The sequence below is a fragment of the Falco naumanni genome, chromosome 4, assembly GCF_017639655.2.
Source record: "Falco naumanni isolate bFalNau1 chromosome 4, bFalNau1.pat, whole genome shotgun sequence".
Taxonomy (NCBI): domain Eukaryota; kingdom Metazoa; phylum Chordata; class Aves; order Falconiformes; family Falconidae; genus Falco; species Falco naumanni.
In genome coordinates, this window is record NC_054057.1 from 23649686 (window position 1) to 23670397 (window position 20712).

The 20712-nt window shown below is 54.9% G+C and overlaps 1 protein-coding gene and 1 gene segment (V, D, J or C); both read right to left on the reverse strand.

The window, feature by feature from the left end:
- The window catches only part of LOC121088110 (T cell receptor alpha chain MC.7.G5-like), a 42069-nt gene extending 32691 nt beyond the window's left edge, over positions 1-9378 (reverse strand). The window contains exons 1-2 of the mRNA XM_040593822.1: positions 9321-9378; positions 7815-8126 (exon numbers count right to left, since the gene is read on the reverse strand). Of these exons, the coding sequence (XP_040449756.1) occupies positions 7815-8126; positions 9321-9378 (370 nt within the window). The remainder of the gene's footprint in view (positions 1-7814; positions 8127-9320) is intronic.
- Positions 9379-11748: 2370 nt separating this feature from the next.
- LOC121088114 lies at positions 11749-18984 on the reverse strand. The segment is given in 3 exon segments: positions 11749-11841; positions 17923-18272; positions 18933-18984. Coding segments are annotated over 3 exon segments (495 nt in total).
- Between the last annotated feature and the right edge of the window lie 1728 nt (positions 18985-20712).

Genomic DNA, 20712 nt, shown 5'->3' on the forward strand with positions numbered 1-20712 from the left:
ACACCCTTGTCCTGCATAGGTGGTACAGATGTATGGCAAGTGCTGTATGAATCTTCACTCCTCTAAACCCATGTCCAGTGCAGGTGGTGGTGGTGGTGGTTATCCTGAATTCTGGCTGATTGCACTTCTGGCCATGCTTATATGCCTGATTTCATTAAAGGGTTAATCTTCTATTGTTTTGTCATCAGTATGGGGTATTCTGAGTCAGGAAGAGCTGGCTGGCTTTGGTTGGGCCTTCAGGTCACATTGACCTTGAGGTAAAAGCTCATAGTCTCAGATAGTTTCCATTCTTCTAAGCAAGTGGTATTGCAGTTAGCATCTTGCCTTTCAGAGCTACTCCCCTGATGACTTCTGGAAATAGCTTTCTATAGGGGTGTTTAGGAAAATTTGCTTTCCTCTTTTGGCTTCAAGTTTCAAATTTTGGCACTCCAGAGATAAATATGCAAGTGATACAAAGTAATATGGGTGGGTAAAAAAGTATCATACAGAGGAGCTATTCAGTATGCTTATGTTAGCTGTGTTTCTGATGTCTGCTATTTTTTATGGTGTGTGGTCTTCTGTTAGATAGTGGTGTGTTGTTCTTTTGTGAAGTTGCAGAGACAGATACAAGCGCATGTGATGAGGTTGTACAAACTAGGTACGCAACACAGAGCCTAGCTTTGAAAGGATGGGCAATAACATGGATCCACGTGTATTTGACTGGTTGAATGGCTGCTTCCCAGAGCCTGAGAGGCCTACTGCTGGCCACAGTGTGTTGCTGGAGGTAGGGTTCATGGAGAGAATAAAGTGGGTACATGGCGTCATGTTGGCAGCACACGAGGTCAGGAGGAAAGACTAGAGGTCTTTCCTCTAGTCAGAAACCCAAAGATGCAAGAGTACTCCCAAAGAATTCCCAGACCTCAAAGCTGTCTCTTAAAAGCTCTGGTGAGCCATCAGGCCTGATGCTGTCCTTTCAGGTTCCCCAGAAAGAGCACAAGAAAAAAAAAAAAAAAAAAGAGCACAAAGAAACATTTGCAGCTAATGGCCTTCCAGTCAGCGTGATTCAGTTAGTGGAGGAGTGGACTCTTCATGAAATGATGGATTGTCCAGAGCCCGCTTATTGGAAGGATTTCAGTCCCTGTTGCTATTTACCATATCCTGCCTGTGTGACACAGTTTTGGTGAAGAATGGTGGATTGGGTCTGGCTGAGCCCCATAGCAGCCCTCATCATGCTGTCCTTCGTATTGGTAGCTAGAAGAGCAGTGATAACACACCCATGTTATGGCTACTGCTGAGCAGTGTTTGCACAGCAGCAAGGCTGTCTCTCCAGCACCCCCTCCCCCCCACTAGTAGGCTGGGGGTGGGCAAGATCTTGGGGGGGAACATAGCCAGGACAGCTGACCCAAACTGACCCTACAGGATATTCCATACTATATGACATCTGCTCAGATATAAAAGCTACAAGAATGGAGGAGGAAGGGGGAGGGGGCACTGGGTTTTTACAGAGTTTTTCTTCTAGAGCAACCTCTACATGTATGGAAATGCTGCTTTCTGGGAAGCGGCCAAACATCGCCTGCTGATGGGAAGTAAAAAATAACATCTTTTGTTTCCCTTTGCTTCTGCACAAGCAACTTCTGCTACTGTTTCATTAAACTGCTTTTATCTTGACCCACAAGGGTTTTTTTCATCTTATTTTCTCCCTCCTCTGTTCTGCTGAGGAGCGGAGTGACAGAGCAGCTTGGTGGGCACCTGGTGTCCAGCCAAGACCAGCCCACCATGAAGGGGAATAACGTGGATCCACATGTATTTGACTGGTTGACTGGCTGCCTGAGTGGCCTACTGCTGGCCACAGTGTGTTGCTGGAGGCAGGGTTCATGGAAAGAGTGGAGACAATTAGATCAGGAAATGATTGGTAGAGGCTCTCCCTTTTCCACTCACAGCCACCTGAAGGCCACTGGTGGAGGACTGCAGGGGGTACAGGCAGCAAGTTGGCGGCACATGAGGAGGAGACATTAGAGGTTGTCCTCCCAGTCAGAAACCCAAGGATGCAAGAGTACTCCCAAAGCATTTCCAGACCCCAAAGCTCTCTTAAAAGCTCTGGCTGGCCATCAGGCCTGATGCTGTCTATTCAAGTTCCCAGAAAACAAGAAAACAGGAGCAGAAGAAAAGCCAGTTTTGCTCACAGGATGGTAGAAGAGTGGAGGCTACCATGGACCTCTGGAAAAGGTCTAGTTTAACTCTCCTGCTTGAAGCAGGTCAACTGGTGTTGCGTGGGTGTACTGCATGAGACTGGGATGGAGTTAATTTTCTTCATAGCAGCTTGCGTGGGCAGCTGTGATAATTTGTGACCAAAACCATGTTGATAACGCACTGATGTTTTAGCTATTGCTTAATAGTGCTTACACAGCATCAGGACCTTCTTCATTTCTCATGTTGCCCACCAATTGTACAGCTGACCAGAACCAGCCAAAGGGATAATGTGTATAGCATGATGTTATGTGAAGCAAAAAATCTGGGGGGAAAGGAGGAAGAAAGGGAAATATTTGGAGTTATGGCATTTATCTTTCCCAAGTAACTGTTATGCATGATAAAGGCCTGCTTTCTGGGAAATGGCTGAACATCTGTCTGCCAGTGGGAAGCAGGGAAAGAATTCGTTATTGTGACTGATTTGTGTGCAGCTTTTGCTTTACTTCTTAAACTACCTTTATCTTAACACACAGGTTTTCTGACTTTTTCTCTTCCATTTCTCCCACCCACCCAACTGCCAGTGACTGAGCTAGCAGCTGGGTGGTGTTAGCTGCCTACTGGGGTTAGGGATAGTAGGCTGTCCACAATCTTGTCCAGTTCAGTTTTGAATATCTCTAAGAATGGAGACTACACAACCTCAAGTATTTACATACAGTGATGAATTCCCCTCTAGAATTTTCTCCTCTACACTACATCATAACAGTTCTCTTAGTCTCTCCCTGTATGTCAGATGCTCCCTCCTCATCTTTGTGGCCCTTCATTACATTTACTTTGGTATGTCCTTGTCTTTCCTGTGCTGGGGAGCCCAGGAGTGGATGCATTCATCCAAAGTCTCATTTGGGGACAGAAAAAGGTAGCATGTCCCTTTCATAATCCAACGTTTGAAGACTGTATGCTGTAACTACACAACTCTCCAAAAACAACTGTGAACATCAATGTTACACACCTCCCCTCAAGCTCCAAGGAGTGCAGCTGGGATCCTGGTGGGTAGTTTGTGTTAAAGCTAAGCTGGATTTCCTGTCTCTGTGTGAACACTGCACAGAAGTAGCGCGCAGAGTCCCCAAGATGAATAAGGTGCAGGCTGAGATATGTCTCAGACTGGGAGTTGTCCCGGGACACGGCGGCTCGACCCTCCACTCCTGGCCCGATGTGAATCACTAATGAACTATGGCTTATCCAGGACACCCACTCCAGTCCGCCACTGGGGCCCTGACGGTACCACCAAATTCCGAAATGCCCGAAGTGAAATCCGGATCCGCGGCAGGAGAGCTGCACGGAACCCCCGGACGGTCGCAGCCCCCCACCGGCCTCCACCAGCCTCGGCTGCGCCCACACCCCTGCGGACAGAGAGCACGGGCAGCCGGGCAACCACGGCCCCACGACGCTCCCCGCCGCCCGCCGCCCCTCGCCCCGGCACGGCGGCAGCTGCCCCTCCCGGGCCCGGCAAAGCCCCAGGCCCGGGGCAATGCCCCGCCTGCGCTGCCCGGCGCTGAGCCGCGCCCGCTCCCCGCGCTCCGGCACGGCCGCTGCCCGAAAGCATCCCTCTGCCTCCTCACCCTCTGCCTCCTCACCCTCCCTCTCTACTCTGTCTCCCCTCTCTCTCTCCTCTCCTGCCTTCCCTTTTCTCCTTCTCCCTCCCTCTCCTTCTCCCTCCTCTCGCTTCGCTCCCACTCCCCTCCCTCTCCCTCCCCCTCTGCCTCTCCCCATCACTCTCCCTGCCCTCCCTCTCCTTCTCCCAATCACCCCCTCTCCCCCTCCTCCCCGTCCCCGGCCCGGGGCTCGCTGCCCTCCCCGCCCGGCTCTCACCTGCCGGCCCCGCGGCCCAGGCCAAGGCCAGCAGCCACGGCCCCAGCCCGCCCGCCATCCCGCCCTGCCGCGCCGGGGCCGGCGGAGCCGCGGCGGAGCCCAGCGGAGCCACGCGCGGGCCCGGCCCTGCCCGCCCCGCCGCCGAGGCCCCCCCGCCGGCGCAGCGCCGCCGCCCCTGCCCGCCCCCGCCAGGCCCGGCCCGGCCCGGCCCCCCGCGCCCGCGGCCCCTGCCGCCCAGGAGAAGGGGGGCGCGGGGAGGGCTGCGGGGCAGGGCCCCGGGCACAGCAGCGGGGGCGCGGGGCCCCGGCACACGAACGCTCACGGCCCGCGGCTCACGGCGCCCTCCCGGCTCGGCGCCCTCCGGGCCCGGCCGAAGGGGGTCGGCGCCTCGGCCGCCCGCGCCTGGCGCCGGACCCAGCCCCCTCCTCAGCCCCCGCCCCAGCCCCAGGGACGGCACGCCGGCCCGCAGCGGCCCCTCGCAGCGCCCTCCCCGTGCCCCGCACCCCCAGCCCGCCCCGCCACACGGCCATGCCCTGCCCGCGGGGACCACCAAGATACACGTGGAGAAAAGACTCCCTGCGCCTTCCCCCTTGCCCCGTACTCCTACTTCACGCATCGCAGAGCTCCGTCCTCCCCACCGTCACTGCACCCTCGCAAGTCCCTAGTCATCCCTGCTGTTTCTTGGTGCCTTCTTTTTCTTCCACACCGAGCACTGGACACATAGCCAGTTCCCAAGTGTGATGACCGGTAGCGTGAAGTCGAGCTGGACACCAGTATCTAGCAGTGTACCACAGAGGTCAGTGCTGGGTACAGTCCTGTTTAACTCAGAATCATCGAAGGCTTTGGGTTGGAAGTGACCTTAAAGACCACCTAACTCCAAACGCCCCTTCCACTAGACCAGGTTGATCAAAGCCCCATGCAACCTGGCCTTGAACGCTTCCAGGGACGGGGCATTTGCATTTTCTTCCAGTGTCTCACCACCTTCATAGTACAGAGCTTCTTCCTAGTATCCAATCTAGATCTACCCTCTCTTAGCTTAAAACCATCACCCCCTGTCCTGTTGCTACAGACCCTATTTAAAAATCATCCACATATTTCTTAGAAGATCTCTTTGTATTTTGAAAGGATGCAGTGTGGGAGAGGAGGATGAAGAATGTGTGACCTGGCAGGAGATGAGAGAACAGCTGGGTATTATGAAGGAAAGTAAGAAAGATAAACACGGTTATCTAGTAGCAAAAAGGTGTCTCCATGCTTGTTAGTGATATATAGCTATGTAACTGCAGGAATGGTTTCTGTCCTGAGCCTGGTGGTACATACAGCTGGAATTTGTATCCAGGCTCAGAGATGTAAATATGAGCTTCTCTGCACAATACAGTGTCTCTGGTTGCACCACAACCAGAGTCCGTGCCTTGATACTCAAGTCTCCCCGGTGCTTTCTCTTCTCCAAGCTAAACAACGCCAACACAACCTTTCCTCATAGGAGAGGCGCTCCGGCCCTCTGATCATCTTTGTGGCCCTCCTCTGGACCCATTCCAACAGGTCCATGTTCTTTTTATGTTGGGGGCTCCAGACCCGAGTGCAGTACTCCACGGGGCATCTCACAAGGGCAGATGGGGGAGCATCACCTCCCTCGACTTGGTGGACACGCTTCTTTTAATACAGCCCCAGATTCAGCTGGCTTTCTGGGCTGCAAGTGCACACTGGCGGGGCATGCTGAGCTTTCCGTCCACCAGCACCTCCAAGTCCTTCTCCTCTGGGCTGCTCTCAATCCATTTTCTGCCCAGTCTGTATGGATACTGGGGGTCGCCCAGACCCACTTCATCTTCAGCCGTGGTCTGGAGGATGGAATAAAGAGCACCCCCAACACATGACTTGGTGAAACAAAACTGGGAGGAGGGGCTGCTACTCCACAGGCTTGTGCTGCCATGCGGAGGGACCTTGACAGGCTGAGAGGAACGGGCTGAGAGGAACCTCAGGCAGTTCAACAAGGTGTGCTCGTTCTGGCTCAGATACAGTTAGTTTTCTTCAAATGAGCTCGTACGGTCCTGTGTATCATATTTATGAACAAAACAGTATTGATGACACAGGGATGGTTAACCTCTTGCTGGCCAGTGCTCACACAGCATCAAGGCCTTTTCTGATTTGCTTGCTGCCCCAAGTGAGCAAGCTAATGGTGGGCGATAAGTTGGGATGGGACACAGCCAGGAACGCTCACACCAACCGACAAAGGACTATTCAATACAATATGACATCGGGCTCAGCAATAAAACTCCAGGAAAGAAGGAGAGAAATTGGGACATCTGGAGTCATGGCATTTCCCTTCCCAAGCAATCCCTGTGCGTGAGGGAGGCCTGCTTTCCTGGAAACGGCTAAACACCTGCCCGCCAATGCAAGTAGGGAATTCGTTCTTCACTTGGCTTGGCTTGTGCACCCAGCTTTTTTTTTCCACCTGCTGAACTGCCTTGATCTTAACCTACGAGTTTGCTCTCTTTTATACTTCCAATTCTGTCCCCCCTCCTGCTGAGGAGGCAGAGAGTGAGCGGCTGTGTGATACTTAGCTACCTATTGGGGTTAAACCACAACACAAGGGAAAGCGCAAAGTCCTGCACCCGGGGAAGAACAACCCCATATGCCAGTGTGTGCTGGGGGTTGTCCAACTGGAAAGGCCCAAAAGCCGTCAGGCTCCTTCAGGACACCGAGCTGAACGTGTCCAGCAGTGTGACCTTGTGGCGCTACAGGGTTTATGCAGCAATATTTTGGAAGCAGGGCGGGCTGCATGGGCAGCCTCTGTGCTGGGAGACCAGGGTTGCCCTCATGTCAGACATGGCTGATTCCAGCCAGCTCCAAAATGACCCACTGGTGGCCAAGACAAAGCCAACCCGCTAAGCTGCTGGTGCCTCTGTGGTAACATATTTACAACAAGGTAAAAAAAAGGAACAAAAACTGTGAGATAAACCCCCCTGCAGACACCAAGGTCAGTGAACAAGGAGGGGGAGGAGGTGGTCCCCGGGCCACAGCAGAGATTCTTTTGCAGCCTGTGGAGAAGACAATGCTGAACCACATGTCTGCTCTGCTCACGTTTCCCACATCAGGGTTCCCACCCTAAGGGATGAAAGTAATGTCATATAAGGAGCAGCTAAGAACTTTGTGTTTGTCTAGTTTGGGGAAAAGAAGGCTGAAGGGCAACCTCATTGCTCTCTACAGCTTCCTGAGGTGGGGAAGGAGAGAGGGAGGTTCTGATCTCTTCTCCCTGGTATCCAGCGATAGAACGCGTGGGAGTCGTTCAAAGCTGCACCAGGGGAGGTTTAAACTGGACATTAGGAAGCATTTCTTTATTGCTAGGGTGGCCAAACACTGCAACAGGCTTCCTAGAGAGCTGGTCAATGCCCCAAGTCTCTCAGTGTTTAAGAGGCACTTGGGCAATGCCCTTAATAACATGCTGAACTGGTCAGGCAGCTGGACTAGAAGATGACTTCCAATCGAAAGAGTCTCTCCTATCCTATCCTGTCCTGCTCTGTCCTATTCTATTCTATCCCATCCTATCCTGTTCTGCTCTGTCCTATTCTATTCTATTCTATTCTGTTCTGTTCTGTTTCCTCATAGGAGGTGCTGACCACTGACAGCACCTAGCCACGATCAGACCCCCCACCCTCTGACCCCAGGCACAGCCCATTCATCGACTCACCCCTGAGGTGGGCTGTGACCCCCAGGAACATGCAGGAAGAGAGAGCAGGAGGGGGAGGAAGCATTGTTGTTCAGGCATGCCCCAAGCATCCCTCACTGTGGTTCCTGAAGAGTGCAGTAATAGAGCGCGCTGTCCCCCACCTCCAGCTCGGTGATGAACAGGGTGCCGGAGTTCTTGTCAGCCTGGCAGGAAAACCTCTTGCGGGCAAAAGGGGCTGTGTGGCTGTAGGAGCCTCCCCGGCCCTTGCTCTGCAGCAAGTACTGCAGGGGTCCACCAGGATGCTGCCGATACCAGGCCACATAAATATAGGAGGCATTGGAGCTGTAAGTGCATTGCAAAGTACCCGAGCCTCCTTCTCGCCACCACACTGCAGATGTTGCTGGTTTGATCTCATCACCCTGATAAGCAGCTGAAACAAAATGAGAGAGATTCCCGCACTGCTTTGCTCTCGCTGATGCAAGCAGATGGCTCACAAGGGGGTAATGGAAGCAGGCAAAGGTGTCGCTAATGCCTAAGTGCTTTGTGTGGCCCTAGGAAAAAGGGGAACAAGGGAAGGCAGAGAGGGGCTACAGGCATGCAGAGTGGCAAGCCTGGCTAGCTGACTGAAACACACTGAATCACCTCCACAGATAAAACACTGCATTCCGAACTCAGGAGCTGAAAACTGGTAGTGCCAGGAAAGAAGTCCTGCAGAAAGGTCAGGACGACATGCAGTGTGCAGTGATGGCCCCTGCCTCCCTGGGAACACTCCTGAGACATCTAGGCACTTGCCAGCTCCAAACCTTGTGCACCCATGACCGGGCCACAGCAGGTTTGCGTTACAGCTTGGCTTGATTTCTTGTCTCTCTGCAAAAAGCTGAGGAACAGCAGGCTGTGCCCCAGCGTTAAGGCCATGCAAGGAGACAGATGCCTCAGACTGGGAAATGTCCCAGGACACTGTGGCTTGACCCTGCAATTCAGTGTCATATTTGACATGGTGATCCAAGCAACAGTTTTGGATCTACCAACGGATGCCTGCTGGTAGTAGCAAAGGTATAAATTCCTGAACGGGAAGCCAGATGCTCGGCAGGAGAGCTGCACGGAGCCCCCGGACGGTCGCAGCCCCCCACCGGCCTCCACCAGCCTCGGCTGCGCCCACACCCCTGCGGACAGAGAGCACGGGCAGCCGGGCAACCACGGCCCCACGACGCTCCCCACCGGCCCTCGCCCCGGCACGGCGGCAGCTGCCCCTCCCGGGCCCGGCAAAGCCCCAGGCCCGGGGCAATGCCCCGCCTGCGCTGCCCGGCGCTGAGCCGCGCCCGCTCCCCGCGCTCCGGCACGGCCGCTGCCCGAAAGCATCCCTCTGCCTCCTCACCCTCTGCCTCCTCACCCTCTGCCTCCTCACCCTCTGCCTCTCTCTCTCCTCTCCTGCCTTCCCTTTTCTCCTTCTCCCTCCCTCTCCTTCTCCCTCCTCTCGCTTCGCTCCCACTCCCCTCCCTCTCCCTCCCCCTCTGCCTCTCCCCATCACTCTCCCTGCCCTCCCTCTCCTTCTCCCAATCACCCCCTCTCCCCCTCCTCCCCTTCCCCGGCCCGGGGCTCGCTGCCCTCCCCGCCCGGCTCTCACCTGCCGGCCCCGCGGCCCAGGCCAAGGCCAGCAGCCACGGCCCCAGCCCGCCCGCCATCCCGCCCTGCCGCGCCGGGGCCGGCGGAGCCGCGGCGGAGCCCAGCGGAGCCACGCGCGGGCCCGGCCCTGCCCGCCCCGCCGCCGAGGCCCCCCCGCCGGCGCAGCGCCGCCGCCCCTGCCCGCCCCCGCCAGGCCCGGCCCGGCCCGGCCCCCCGCGCCCGCGGCCCCTGCCGCCCAGGAGAAGGGGGGCGCGGGGAGGGCTGCGGGGCAGGGCCCCGGGCACAGCAGCGGGGGCGCGGGGCCCCGGCACAAGAACGCTCCCGGCCCGCGGCTCACGGCGCCCTCCGGGCCCTGCCGAAGGGGGTCGGCGCCCCGGCCGCCCGCGCCTGGCGCCGGACCCAGCCCCCTCCTCAGCCCCCGCCCCAGCCCCAGGGACGGCACGCCGGCCCGCAGCGGCCCCTCGCAGCGCCCTGCCCGTGCCCCGCACCCCCAGCCCGCCCCGCCACACGGCCATGCCCTGCCCGCGGGGACCAAGGCACACGGTGCGGAGGTGATCCCCGCACTCCTTCGCCTTGTCCCGCGCTCTTCCTTTCCACACCGCGTTGTTCCCCATTCCTCACCGCCACTGCAGCCCTGCCGGAGCCGGACCGTTAATCCCACCTTTTTCAACCTGTTTTTGCCCTTGTTTTCTGCTGGGCTGTACAGCTGTCCTCTGGGTGAGCAGTGACATCAGGCTTTGTGTGCCTTGCCTTCCATCTTTAGGAAAAAGCAGAAGCTGGCTGTGGGGGACTCTGGGGCTGCGGGGACCTGCTCAGGTCCTCAGGATCCAAGTCTTTATGTCATCCTTCCCTGGGAAACAATCCCAGGGACATGGGAGACTGCATAGTCAGAACTGCTTCACCTTAGCAACCCTCATCTTTCCCCATATTTGCCCTGCCTGTGCCCTTTTCACCCCTGCCTGCCCCACCTTCACCCCACTCTATGCTTCAGTCAGAGCCCTGTAACTGCCTTGGTGCTGGTCTGGCCTGTGCCAGAAGCAACTTAGAAGCTGCACAGTGGTAAAGTAGGAATTGCCAGGACACTCTTGGGTGTATTTTCCTGTCGTTCCTGCCAGGACACAAGATGGTGTCCTTCAGATCCAGTGTGGTGACATCCAGTGTACTGCAGTCATGATTGTTCTGTTTGGAAAACCTGTTGTAGGAGGCTCCCTGGCCTGTTCTGTGGGGAGAACATACCAAGCTGAATCCTGCCTGGGCTCTGGGCTGCTCAAACCAAATTGCCTTTGGGTCCCTAGTGCTACCAAGCAGTGAGCAGAGCACACCCTGGGGAACCCCATCATCATCGCATTATCATCTTCATCTTCCTGAACTTATTCATCTTCATCAGTTATTATTTGATTATCTCAGGGAAGTGTTAGGGAGTACCTTTTATTAATACGTAGAGCCTCTTGCCTCATAAGCTGCAATGGTATTGGTTGCTTAGGTGTTTCTTAGTTTTACTACACTTTCTTTAGCTTTTCTTTTTATTAGTATTTTCCACAGAATGTGACTTTATGCTGCCTGGGGTGTGGGGAGATCTCATCATTTAACCATATGCAGCAAAAGAAGGATTACCCTGCCCAGTGCTGCAGTATTAAGGTAAAAGCTGCTTTCCTGCTCCTTGGTGGCTCGGCAAGGAGGGGCAAGATGAGGGTCTGTGGTCCATCAGGCAGCTGTATTGAGGGCTAGGGCTGGCCAAGAGCAAAGCAGAGACATGAATCCCCTGGCTCTGCCTACAGCTGGGTCAAGACCTCAGGCAGGATGCTGTAACCCCAGCACCACTGGGTTCTTCTGGCAGCTTCTGGAGGAACCAAGAGCAGGTAGAAATTGATGCTGCATCTGGAGGTTATGTCTGGGATTGTTGATCATTTCCTCGAGCGGTGTTGGTTTCTGTGTGAGAAAGCAAGGAAAGCTGAGTGTCTCAGCTCATCTGCAAACAGTCGCATGGTCCTGCGTTTCTAAGTCCCTGATCTGAATACCTCTGCATAGATGGGGTCTTTGAGAAAGGTAGGGAGAAGCTGGGGATGAGAGATGTAAAGGTTGATGTAAGAGGAAAGAATCATTTCAAGGGCAAAAGCATTACCAAGATTGGAAGATGCAGAGAAAGCCTCGCCACTCCTGTGCTGTTCTTGGTGATACAGATTTTGCACGAGCGGAAATGAGGCTTAGCTTTACGTGGTGTTTCACAGCACAGTAATAAATTGCAGTGTCGTGGAAAGAGACAGTTGCTATTTGTAAGGGGGCTGTTTTGTTTTCGTAGACCACCACAGAGAATCGGCCATTGCGGAACTTGTCATTCCCTGAAGCTTTAAATGCTTGCAGGAGAAATGTCAAGGTTTCCCCTGGGAGATGGCGGTACCAGAAGAAATTCAAATTGCTGTCACTGTCCTCTATGGTGGACTGGCAGGGCAGAACCACTCGCTGCCCGACTGCGACTGACACCTCGGAGAAGAATTGCTTCTGGGGGTCACCTCCAACAAGACCTGCAACACAGGCAGAAATGTGTCTGTGGGGCAGCTTGCTTCCTTCTCTCATTTGCCCTAGGTTTAAGGCTGTGTTTGCACCAAACTCTTCTGTCTTTGCAAAGAAAAGGAAAGTTCAGAGATCTACTTCCATTGCCCCTCTGCATTTCTCCCTGACCTCATCATCTTGCCAGCACAGACCTCCACGTAATGTACTAAAACCTGTTGGAGACAATAAGAAGTACATGAATACACCCACCTGACTGGATTAGCAGGACACAAGCTGGCACAGCCATGGTGAAGATCATTTTTCCTGGCTGCAGTACCCCTGTACCTCCGGAGACTCTCAGCACACTACAGAGCAAGGCACTCTTGGCAGCACAATGAAATGGCTGCATCCTGCAGAGTATGCCAGAGCGTGTATGACATAGTTACACCTCTAGGCTGAGGAGGGCAAGAATGAGGTCCATTCACCTTTTGCCTTTGCTTGTCTTCACAGCAGACTGGACAGTCACAGTGGCTTCCTGAACTTTTCCCTGGGTTTCCCTCTCCCTCTGTAAGATTTATGCTGCATGGGAACATTTCTTCCTTGCCGTAGAGTGTATCTGGTTTTGTGTGCTTTTTGTTGGTGGGAGGGCTTTTGAAAGCACAGCTGCTCCTCATAACGTTCAGGGCTCTGGGAAACACAGGTGTAGTGTTTTTTTCAAAAAGTTTCAGATTTCTCTTAGTTTAACCTCTGTTATTTTGGAAGCAGATGTTCAGTATTTCTCCACACATGAGGACTCAGAGACAGGGGGAAAAAGGGGAAAAAAAAGGTATATAAAAAAAGAAGGGGGGGGGGGGGGAAGGGGTGATAAAGGGGAAAAAAACCCGTATTTTAATGGGTGAACATATAAATTCCTAGAATAGGCAGATGAAGTCCTGATTCTGATGGGTTGGGTCAATGCTTGCTGGGGCAGGGCAGGTTGGTGGGGTGGTGGAGTCTGAGGATCTGCAGCTCCAACCCCAGTGCAGCTCTACACCTGCACAAGGCATAAGGGCAGGACTTGGGCCCCCCCAGCAGCTGCTGGCACACTGAAAAGGAAAGGGACCAAGACTGGGACAGGGGTGGGAGGCAAAGTTCTGGTGTTTGGAGCCGGTGAGCAGAGAAGTAATAGGAGCAGCCCTGGCACTGGGAACAACTGCTTCTGGGCAGCACCTTTCCCTCTTTCCAGCTTCCTGTCAGATCTGCAGCCTCTGCTGTGTTTCTCATTTTGGTGGGTACTCTGCATACAATGGAGAGGGGAACTTTCACTGCTGTGCACCTAATTCTGCAGTAAGGCACTCCTCTGTCAGTCAAGGCTGCAAGGTGAGGATGGCCCTGTAAATCACAGACCTTCAGCTGAAATCTTCCCAGGTGGTGAACATCACCTGGACAAAGCAGTCACTGTTCTTGGAGGATCCAGCAGAGCCCAAAAGGTATCTGGGCTCACTGCTCCTGATGACCAGTACCAGAAGAAGGAGGGATTTCAGTCCAAGGAGGTGGTGGTGCAGGTGACTGTGACAAACTACCCAGCTGATGTGAGCAACTTGAGAAGTGCAATGGGAAGGATCTGGTTTGGTGCAGTGCCTATGGGAGGGTAACAAGGTATCCGTGCTTCCCTCTTTGGACAAAAGTGCAAAGTTCTGCATCTGGGGAGGAGCAACCCCATGCATCAGCATGTGCTGAGGACCACCCAGCTGTAAAACAACTTTGCAGAAAATGACCTGGGTGGTCCTACTGGACACCAACTTGACAATGAGTCAGCAATGTTTCCTGGTCTCAAACAAGATTCTCATAAAGCAAACTCCATTCTTTTGTACTCTAGTACCTGGGACAACCACTGTGTCTTGGGCTGGCAGGGAACTGGTGAGAGAGGTGATTTCCAGCTATGCTGAGGCACTCCAAATATCTCCATATTGAATTAAAATAAGAATCCAAACTAGTGTCAAACCATCCTTGCTGGGGCCTGAAGTAGCAGTGGTGGAGTGTGAGCTTTGCAGGGGCAGGCAGAAAAAGGAGGGCTGAAGATGCCAAAGGTTGCATTTCAGTGCCTGTGCTATGGACAGTTCTTTGCCAGGTTGGTTCTGTTGCTGTTCAGCTGCACTCAGGATCCTTCTGGCTCTGGCTGTTCTGTGAACCTCACGATCAGAGTAGTGGAGACTGCCTCTGCTATGACTGGCAGATGATGCCCTCGTGATGAGTGACACCCAATGACACACAAACATGCACATGCTCATGCACACCAGTACAGAATCATGCAAAAATCTGCACTCACAAAAACACTTGCACAAATCCAGCGTGCAGATAAGTGTAGACAAGAGAACACATGCATAAACATGAGCAACTTTGCACTTGGCTGGGGACATCCTGGGGACAGCCCCAGCAGGGATTCTGGGGAGCATTCTGAGGAAGGACAAGACTCTACACGTGCTAATAATGTTGCTTGAGTACCCAGGGAGACGGCACAGAGGGGCATTGTATTGGAAGCTCTGAAGAAAACATTGCATTCAAGGAGCCAGTATTCTTGGGCAAGACATATCTGCTCTATGGGGCCTTGCACTACAGGCTTGAGAAGCCCATATGTTAGCATGAGTAGCTGCCGCAAGGGAATCTGCTGGAGTGCCCTCTGCCAGCCTGTGCTGCACGCTGGTGTGTGTTATGGCAGAAATAACCTTCCAGTGTGTCAAGAGAAGTTGTGGCTTTTTTTCCTTTTCTTTTTAAAGGCACACAACATGGGAGCAAACTAGAATCTCTTTCTAGATGGGATCTGTACAGCGTGTCTTGGGAAAATCCACCTGGGTCTGCACAATGCTGCATGAAGCCAGGGTTCTCTGCATTTGAAGGAATGTAAAGTTTATCAGTATTTGTATTCCTCTTTTTATTCTATCTTTCTAAATCAGACATTTTATTATACCATTTCTTGTCAGCCCTTTCTTTCTGAGATATGGAAAAGAGCTTGCACCACATCTTGACCCATACCTTCCTCCCTGGGGCAGAACAGGAGGAGATAAAACAGACCAGCGGACTTTTCCCAGGAGTAGTGTTAGGTAGGATATGGTCAAACCCAGGAGCCAGGCCACTTCTTGGCAACAGGACCACAAAAAGACCCAAAAGTGTAACCCAGACTGACATCAGATATTAGAAGAGACTGCATCGGTGAGAACCACCATCGCCACAGCAGATGTTTGTCTCAGCATTGCAATGGCAGGAAACTCACACCATCACCACAGCAAAGGTTTATTTCAACATTGTTAAGGCAGGAAACCCACTGACTGACACCATGGAGCAATGAGGGGACCTAATCCTGGGAAATTTAACCAAACCCCTGTGCATGCGCCCAGACCCGGGGTTAGGATATCTAGGGGCCTGGAGACCCCTAGGGACCACTTGGTTGTATTAGGCCCACACACCACCGCTGGGTGGAAGGTGTAGTTAACAGCTCATGACAACCCTATAAAAGAATGGAAGCAACCAACATCAGATGAAACATTCCCCCACTGGACTTGGAAACAAATCGAACTGTTGGGATGCTGCAGCTCCAGCGTAGTAGCTATTGCTGTGAACTTTTTCATTCTTTCCCTCTTTCTTTCCTTCCTTTCTCTATCTCTCACTCTCTCCTTCACATTTGCAAACCTGTTCTCAGGCAAATAAAGTTCCTTGACTCTGTTTTGAGTCCTGAGAATACAAGCAGAACCTCGCTCTAGTCTTGGACTGGTATGCGGCAGTTATTTGATGATTCCAGCATATGAGTGGAGTTCTCTGCCCATGCTGATATGTTTTGCTTGGGCCTGTCATCCTGTCATGCAAAAGGTGCCTTAACTGGGGAATGTGCCCACGAAATGAAAAGGCAGCAATTCAGGAAGCCAAACCACAGCCCACAGCATTAGCTGGGATGTTTTGCATTCAAAATGAGCTTGTCAGAAAACTACAAGCTGCTGCACGGCTGTGTCTTAGGATCTGGAGGACCTGCTCTCCTCTGCACTCCTCTCATTCTACAATGAGGGTCCCTGGGGGCTCTGGGTGCGCCAGTTGTGGGAAGGGGCTGTTCCCAGTCAGCTTGCAGTGGAGCCCTCACCTCCCCAGCTGGAATTGGCTGCCTTTCTGCACACCCACTGCTGGGTTAGGCCAGGCATTTCACATCTCTGCTGGGGTCCTTGCCTCTCTAGAGATGTTACTATTTCTTTGGGGACAGAAGTCTCTTCTGTTTCTGCCATTTCTTTCCTCAGCTTCCTGGGAACACAACCTCTTCCTCATGTCTCCAGAAACAGGAGCTGAACCCTGCTGTGTCCTCTGTCTCTGTGTCCTGCTCTGGTGATGTAAGCTATAGTCTAATGGAGGAACCTGCTTCCAGTGAGGCTGTTGGATGCTGCAGAGCCAGAGGTGATGAGGACAACTTATTCAACAAGAGAAGGGGTGAGGGGTCAGCAAGGAACAGGATGAGGGATCAGTGGTTCACCCACACATACACCCAAGGAACGCTTGGGGCACCCATTGGAGTGCTGCACTGTGAGAGGTGGGGGCTGGACTAGTCCCCCAGGAACCCTCAAACATCCATAATGATGTTCCTCCTGTCACTCCTCACTTATAAAGCTCAGACTGATGCACTTCAAACCCACACCCTTACTTTCCTAATGGCCCATCAATCAGCAGCTGAAGAGCTCTGGTCTCCCCCTTTGTCTCCCTTATCACTCCCTTAGAGACCTGTGTCATTGTGTGCTTTATCACTTTCCCTTTTACTTGTTCTTCCCTTTGAAAGGAAAAGGGACTTGATTAGACAGCTTTAGTGAATCAGCCCCTCCCACCTTCCACATGCCCTTACAGTGGCCTCTGATGAAAATGCTCAGGCGTGCTTGTCCCTCAGGATGCTGAAAGGCTTCTGTCTCCTGAGAAAACTGGATCTTTTGAGCCAAGGCTCTGGGGGCAAACATCATGTTGAGCTCAGTTCTTAAAGTGTCTCCCTGCAACACCTGCAGCAGTGCTAAGCCACAGCACTCACTTTCCAGAAAGCCTGAGATGTTCCAAACATGAAGAAAAATAGGAAGACTGGCCAAATAAGCAATCAGTTCCAAATGTAACGTGGGTGTAAAAATGCACTCAGGTCATGTGAAATGTCAGTCTGGAGAGAGTTAGTTAGCATCACCATATTACAACATATTTACAGTTTGCCTTCCAAGATGTCCTGCATTTCTTCCAAGATTCTGAATACACCCTAACAGACGTTTGTGTGTACAGCTGAGCATGAACACAGACCTGAATTCTACCCCAGGGTGACATCCAAATCCTATTATTCCTACCCCATTCAGGTGGCAATGGGGCTTCTCAGGCTTCTCATATGCCTTCCAGTAAAGATATTCCATAAACATATTTTCCTCCGGGAGCAGAGAATGAGCTTTCTTTGTCACCTCGGAAGGCACATATAAACAGCCACTGTCATGGCCTGATGAGCTGACTCACTCCAGTAATTAGACCCTGTTGGCCTGCTACCGTAGCTGCTTTTTGCAGCTTTCCCCACAGACTCCCACCTCCAAGGCCAGTCATTGCTTTCCAAAAACGATTTTGTGTAAGAAGAGATGAGTGCACAGAGGGACAAAACTGATCCCAGAAATGCACATCCTTGAAATGCAGCCACCAGCCGTTTTCTGTTGGGCAGGAGTGTGACTCCCTTTTCCCACTGCTACTCTCCGGCAGGAAGACATTCAGCACAACCTGCCTTACCAAAATGTTCTCACCAACCCTTAGGGTATTATGACTTCTGCTCTGGGGATAATATCTCCTACAAGGGTTAGGTGATCATCTTATAAACTCAGAAGTGATCCTGCCTCCATGAGGAGCAGACTCCCTATGGATGCAGTAAAAAAAAATATTTGGGGATTCTGCAAGACATCAGAGGTTTAGGGGAAGTAGCAGAGACAAGGAAAAGGAAGGATCAAGGCTGTGCGGGAGAGGCAGAGCCTTAACGGACCCGATCCCGGTGCCGGTGCCGCAGGCGGTGGCGGGAGGCGCCCGGGGCCGGGCGGGGCGAGGCGGCAGCGCCCCCTGGCGGGCCCGGCCGGGGCCGTCCCCCCGCCCCCGACACACACGCCCGGCCCCGGCCGCGGAGGTTCGTGCCCGGCCGCAGCCCCGGCTCCGAGCCCCGTGCCTCCCACGGCGCAGTAATACACCGCCGCGTCCCTGCGCCGGGGCCGGGCGAGCCACAGGGCGCTGGACCGGCGGTCTGCCGCCACCGACAGCCGCCCCGGAGGGTCCTGCACCTCTCTGGACCCTTTGTGACCGCTCGTGATGAATGCGGGGCCTCGGCCCGGGAGCTGGCGGTACCACTGGATGAAGTCTCCTGTCCCTATGCTGGGGTGTGAGCAGCTGATGGCGATGCCGGTGTCCTCGGTGGTCTCTGCCGACGGCTCCTGCTGCACCTGGGCTCTGCCCACAGCCACTGCCGAGGAGAAAAAGAAGGGGGAATCCTCAAAACCTGCTTTGTGCCCAGCCCCGCCTGCCGTTCGCCATGGCAAATCCCAGCCAGGAACGTTCGGGCATGGGGGGGAGAAGAGTTCCCAGAGGATGTCTACAGGTGCATTAACGGAGGTGTCTGTTAACGGCTGGCAGACATACGAACGGGAGAGTGACAGGTGGAGTCACTGGAGAAAAACAGGGACAAAGGGAAGGAGCCCGAGGGGAAGCAGCAGCGGGAAAGGAGCAAAGGGAAGGAGCCCGGGGGGAAGCAGCAGCGGGGCAGGAGCAAAGGGAAGGAGCCCGGGGGGAAGCAGCAGCGGGGCAGGAGCAAAGGGAAGGAGCCCGAGGGGAAGCAGCAGCGGGGAAGGAGCAAAGGGAAGGAGCCCGAGGGGAAGCAGCAGCGGGGAAGGAGCGGCTGCAGGCGCTCCGCGGCAGAAGGCGGAGGGAAGGAGGCAGCGGGCAGCGCTGGACAGCGAGAGCACGGCGAGTTTCCGGAGGGAAGGCGGGATGGCAGCAGAGGGAGGGAGGGACGCGAGCCCGGCGCGGCGGCAGGGCTCCGTGCAGAAGCCCGAGGGGACGGCAGCCCCGCGGGGGCCCCCGCAGGCCGAGCCCCGGCCCGCCCCCCGCCGCCAGCCCCGCGCACCCAGCAGCAGCGCGGCCAGCCCCGCCAGCCCCGCGCCCCGGCCCCGCCGCATGCCGCCGCTCCGCCGCCCGCGCCTCGCTGCCCCGCGCCAGCCCCGGCTCTGGGCGGCGGCCGCGGCGCCTCCTCTCCGCCGCCTCCTCTGCTCCGCGCCGCCGCCAGCTCCGCCCCGGGGCTGAGCCCGGCGCCGCTCGGGGGCTCGCAGCAGCCTGGGGCAGCAGCGGGGCCTCGGCCCGGGAGATGGAGCAGCTTCCAGAGCTGCCTCCCCGCTCCGGGGCTGGAAGCGGCAGCCCCCGCTGCCCTGCGGGTGCCGGGGAGCAGCCTCAGAGCCTGCCTTCTGCTGCCTCTGCAGCCCACTTGGGTCATAGAGAAGGTGTGCGAGAAGATGCCACTCCAGCTGTTGCCCAGCAGTGCCGAGAAAAGGGGAGCAACCGCCTCTCTTGACCTCTTGGCAATGCTTTGTCTGAGGCAGCCGAGAATTCCCTTGGAACTCCTTGGCACAGGGGCACAGTACTGGCTCATGGCCAGCTTGGTGTCTACCAGAAGCCTAGTTTGTTCTCTGCACAGGACTGCTCTCTGTGGGTGACCCCGGGCTGCCCTGGAGCGTGCTGCTGTTCTTCCAACGACAGGAGTTTTTCCCTTTCCCTTGTTGAACTGCATGAGGTTCCCATCAGCCCATTTCTCCAGCCTGGTGTGGTCCCTGTGGACAGTGGCCAGACCCTCTGGAACAGCAGCCACTCCTCCCAGGCTGGGGTGCTCTACAACCCTGCTGCGGGCACGCTCTGTTCCATCATAGAGATCATTAAAGAAGGGGTTGAACAGGGCCCACTATTGATCCATGGAACACCCACTACTCAGTGGCCTGTGACTCAGTTTTGCGCCACTGACCGGCCCCCGCTGGGCCTGGACATTCAGGTGAGGCAGGGCTGAGGGCAGCACACAAGGTAGGGCATGAGAAAGGCTCCAGGGACGGACAGAGCGCACTGAGAAGAGGCTTCCTCAGGGTCCCAACACACAGCAACCGGAGGGTTTTCCAAAATCCTTGTCATCATGTAGTTCCAGGAAGGAGCATTGCCACGTGGCATGTTACTTATGTACCTTTGCTCTTACCTTGAGCTCTGACCTGTGAGGGACGCATCCTCAAGCAGCTGCTCTAAGAGACAGGCCTGCAGGAATACCTGAAGAAGCAATGTGCCGCAGGGAAACCAGAAAGCCAAGAGCAGCAGCAAGGCACCAATGCAGAAACTGCGCTGATCTCCTGCATTGCCTGTCGCCTCAGCAGAGCCATTGGGCAGAATACTCAGGTAAGCCACAGTGAAGGCACGGGGACCTCAGATTCTTTCACCGCCTTCTGCTGCCTCTCAGGCCACTGACACCGGCCCTCCCTGGAAGAGGGTCATGGCCTGTAGAGCTCTGGGTGGACGGGGGAAGGAGCGCTGCCCGGGGACACCTGAGGGCCCCTTCCCCCAAGCTCAGCCTTGCACAGGCACATCCCCTCCCTCCCCTGGCTCCTTGCACAGCCGGAGCATCTCCCTGTGCCAGGGTGTCTTGCACAGCAGCGAGGTGCACGGCACTGGCCGAGACCTCGACTTGCGCTGGCTGCAGGACGCTCTATTTCCCTGTGCTGTTCAGCAACGTGGTGAAATGGCCGCTCTGCCTGGGACTACCCGCTGCCTGCTACGAGACGTGCTGTGGGGCTTAGCCTTTCTTCTGCTGGTACCAGAGCAGACGAGGAATCGTACCGTCAGTCAAAGCCAAGGCTTACCCAGCGGTTGCCTCAGGA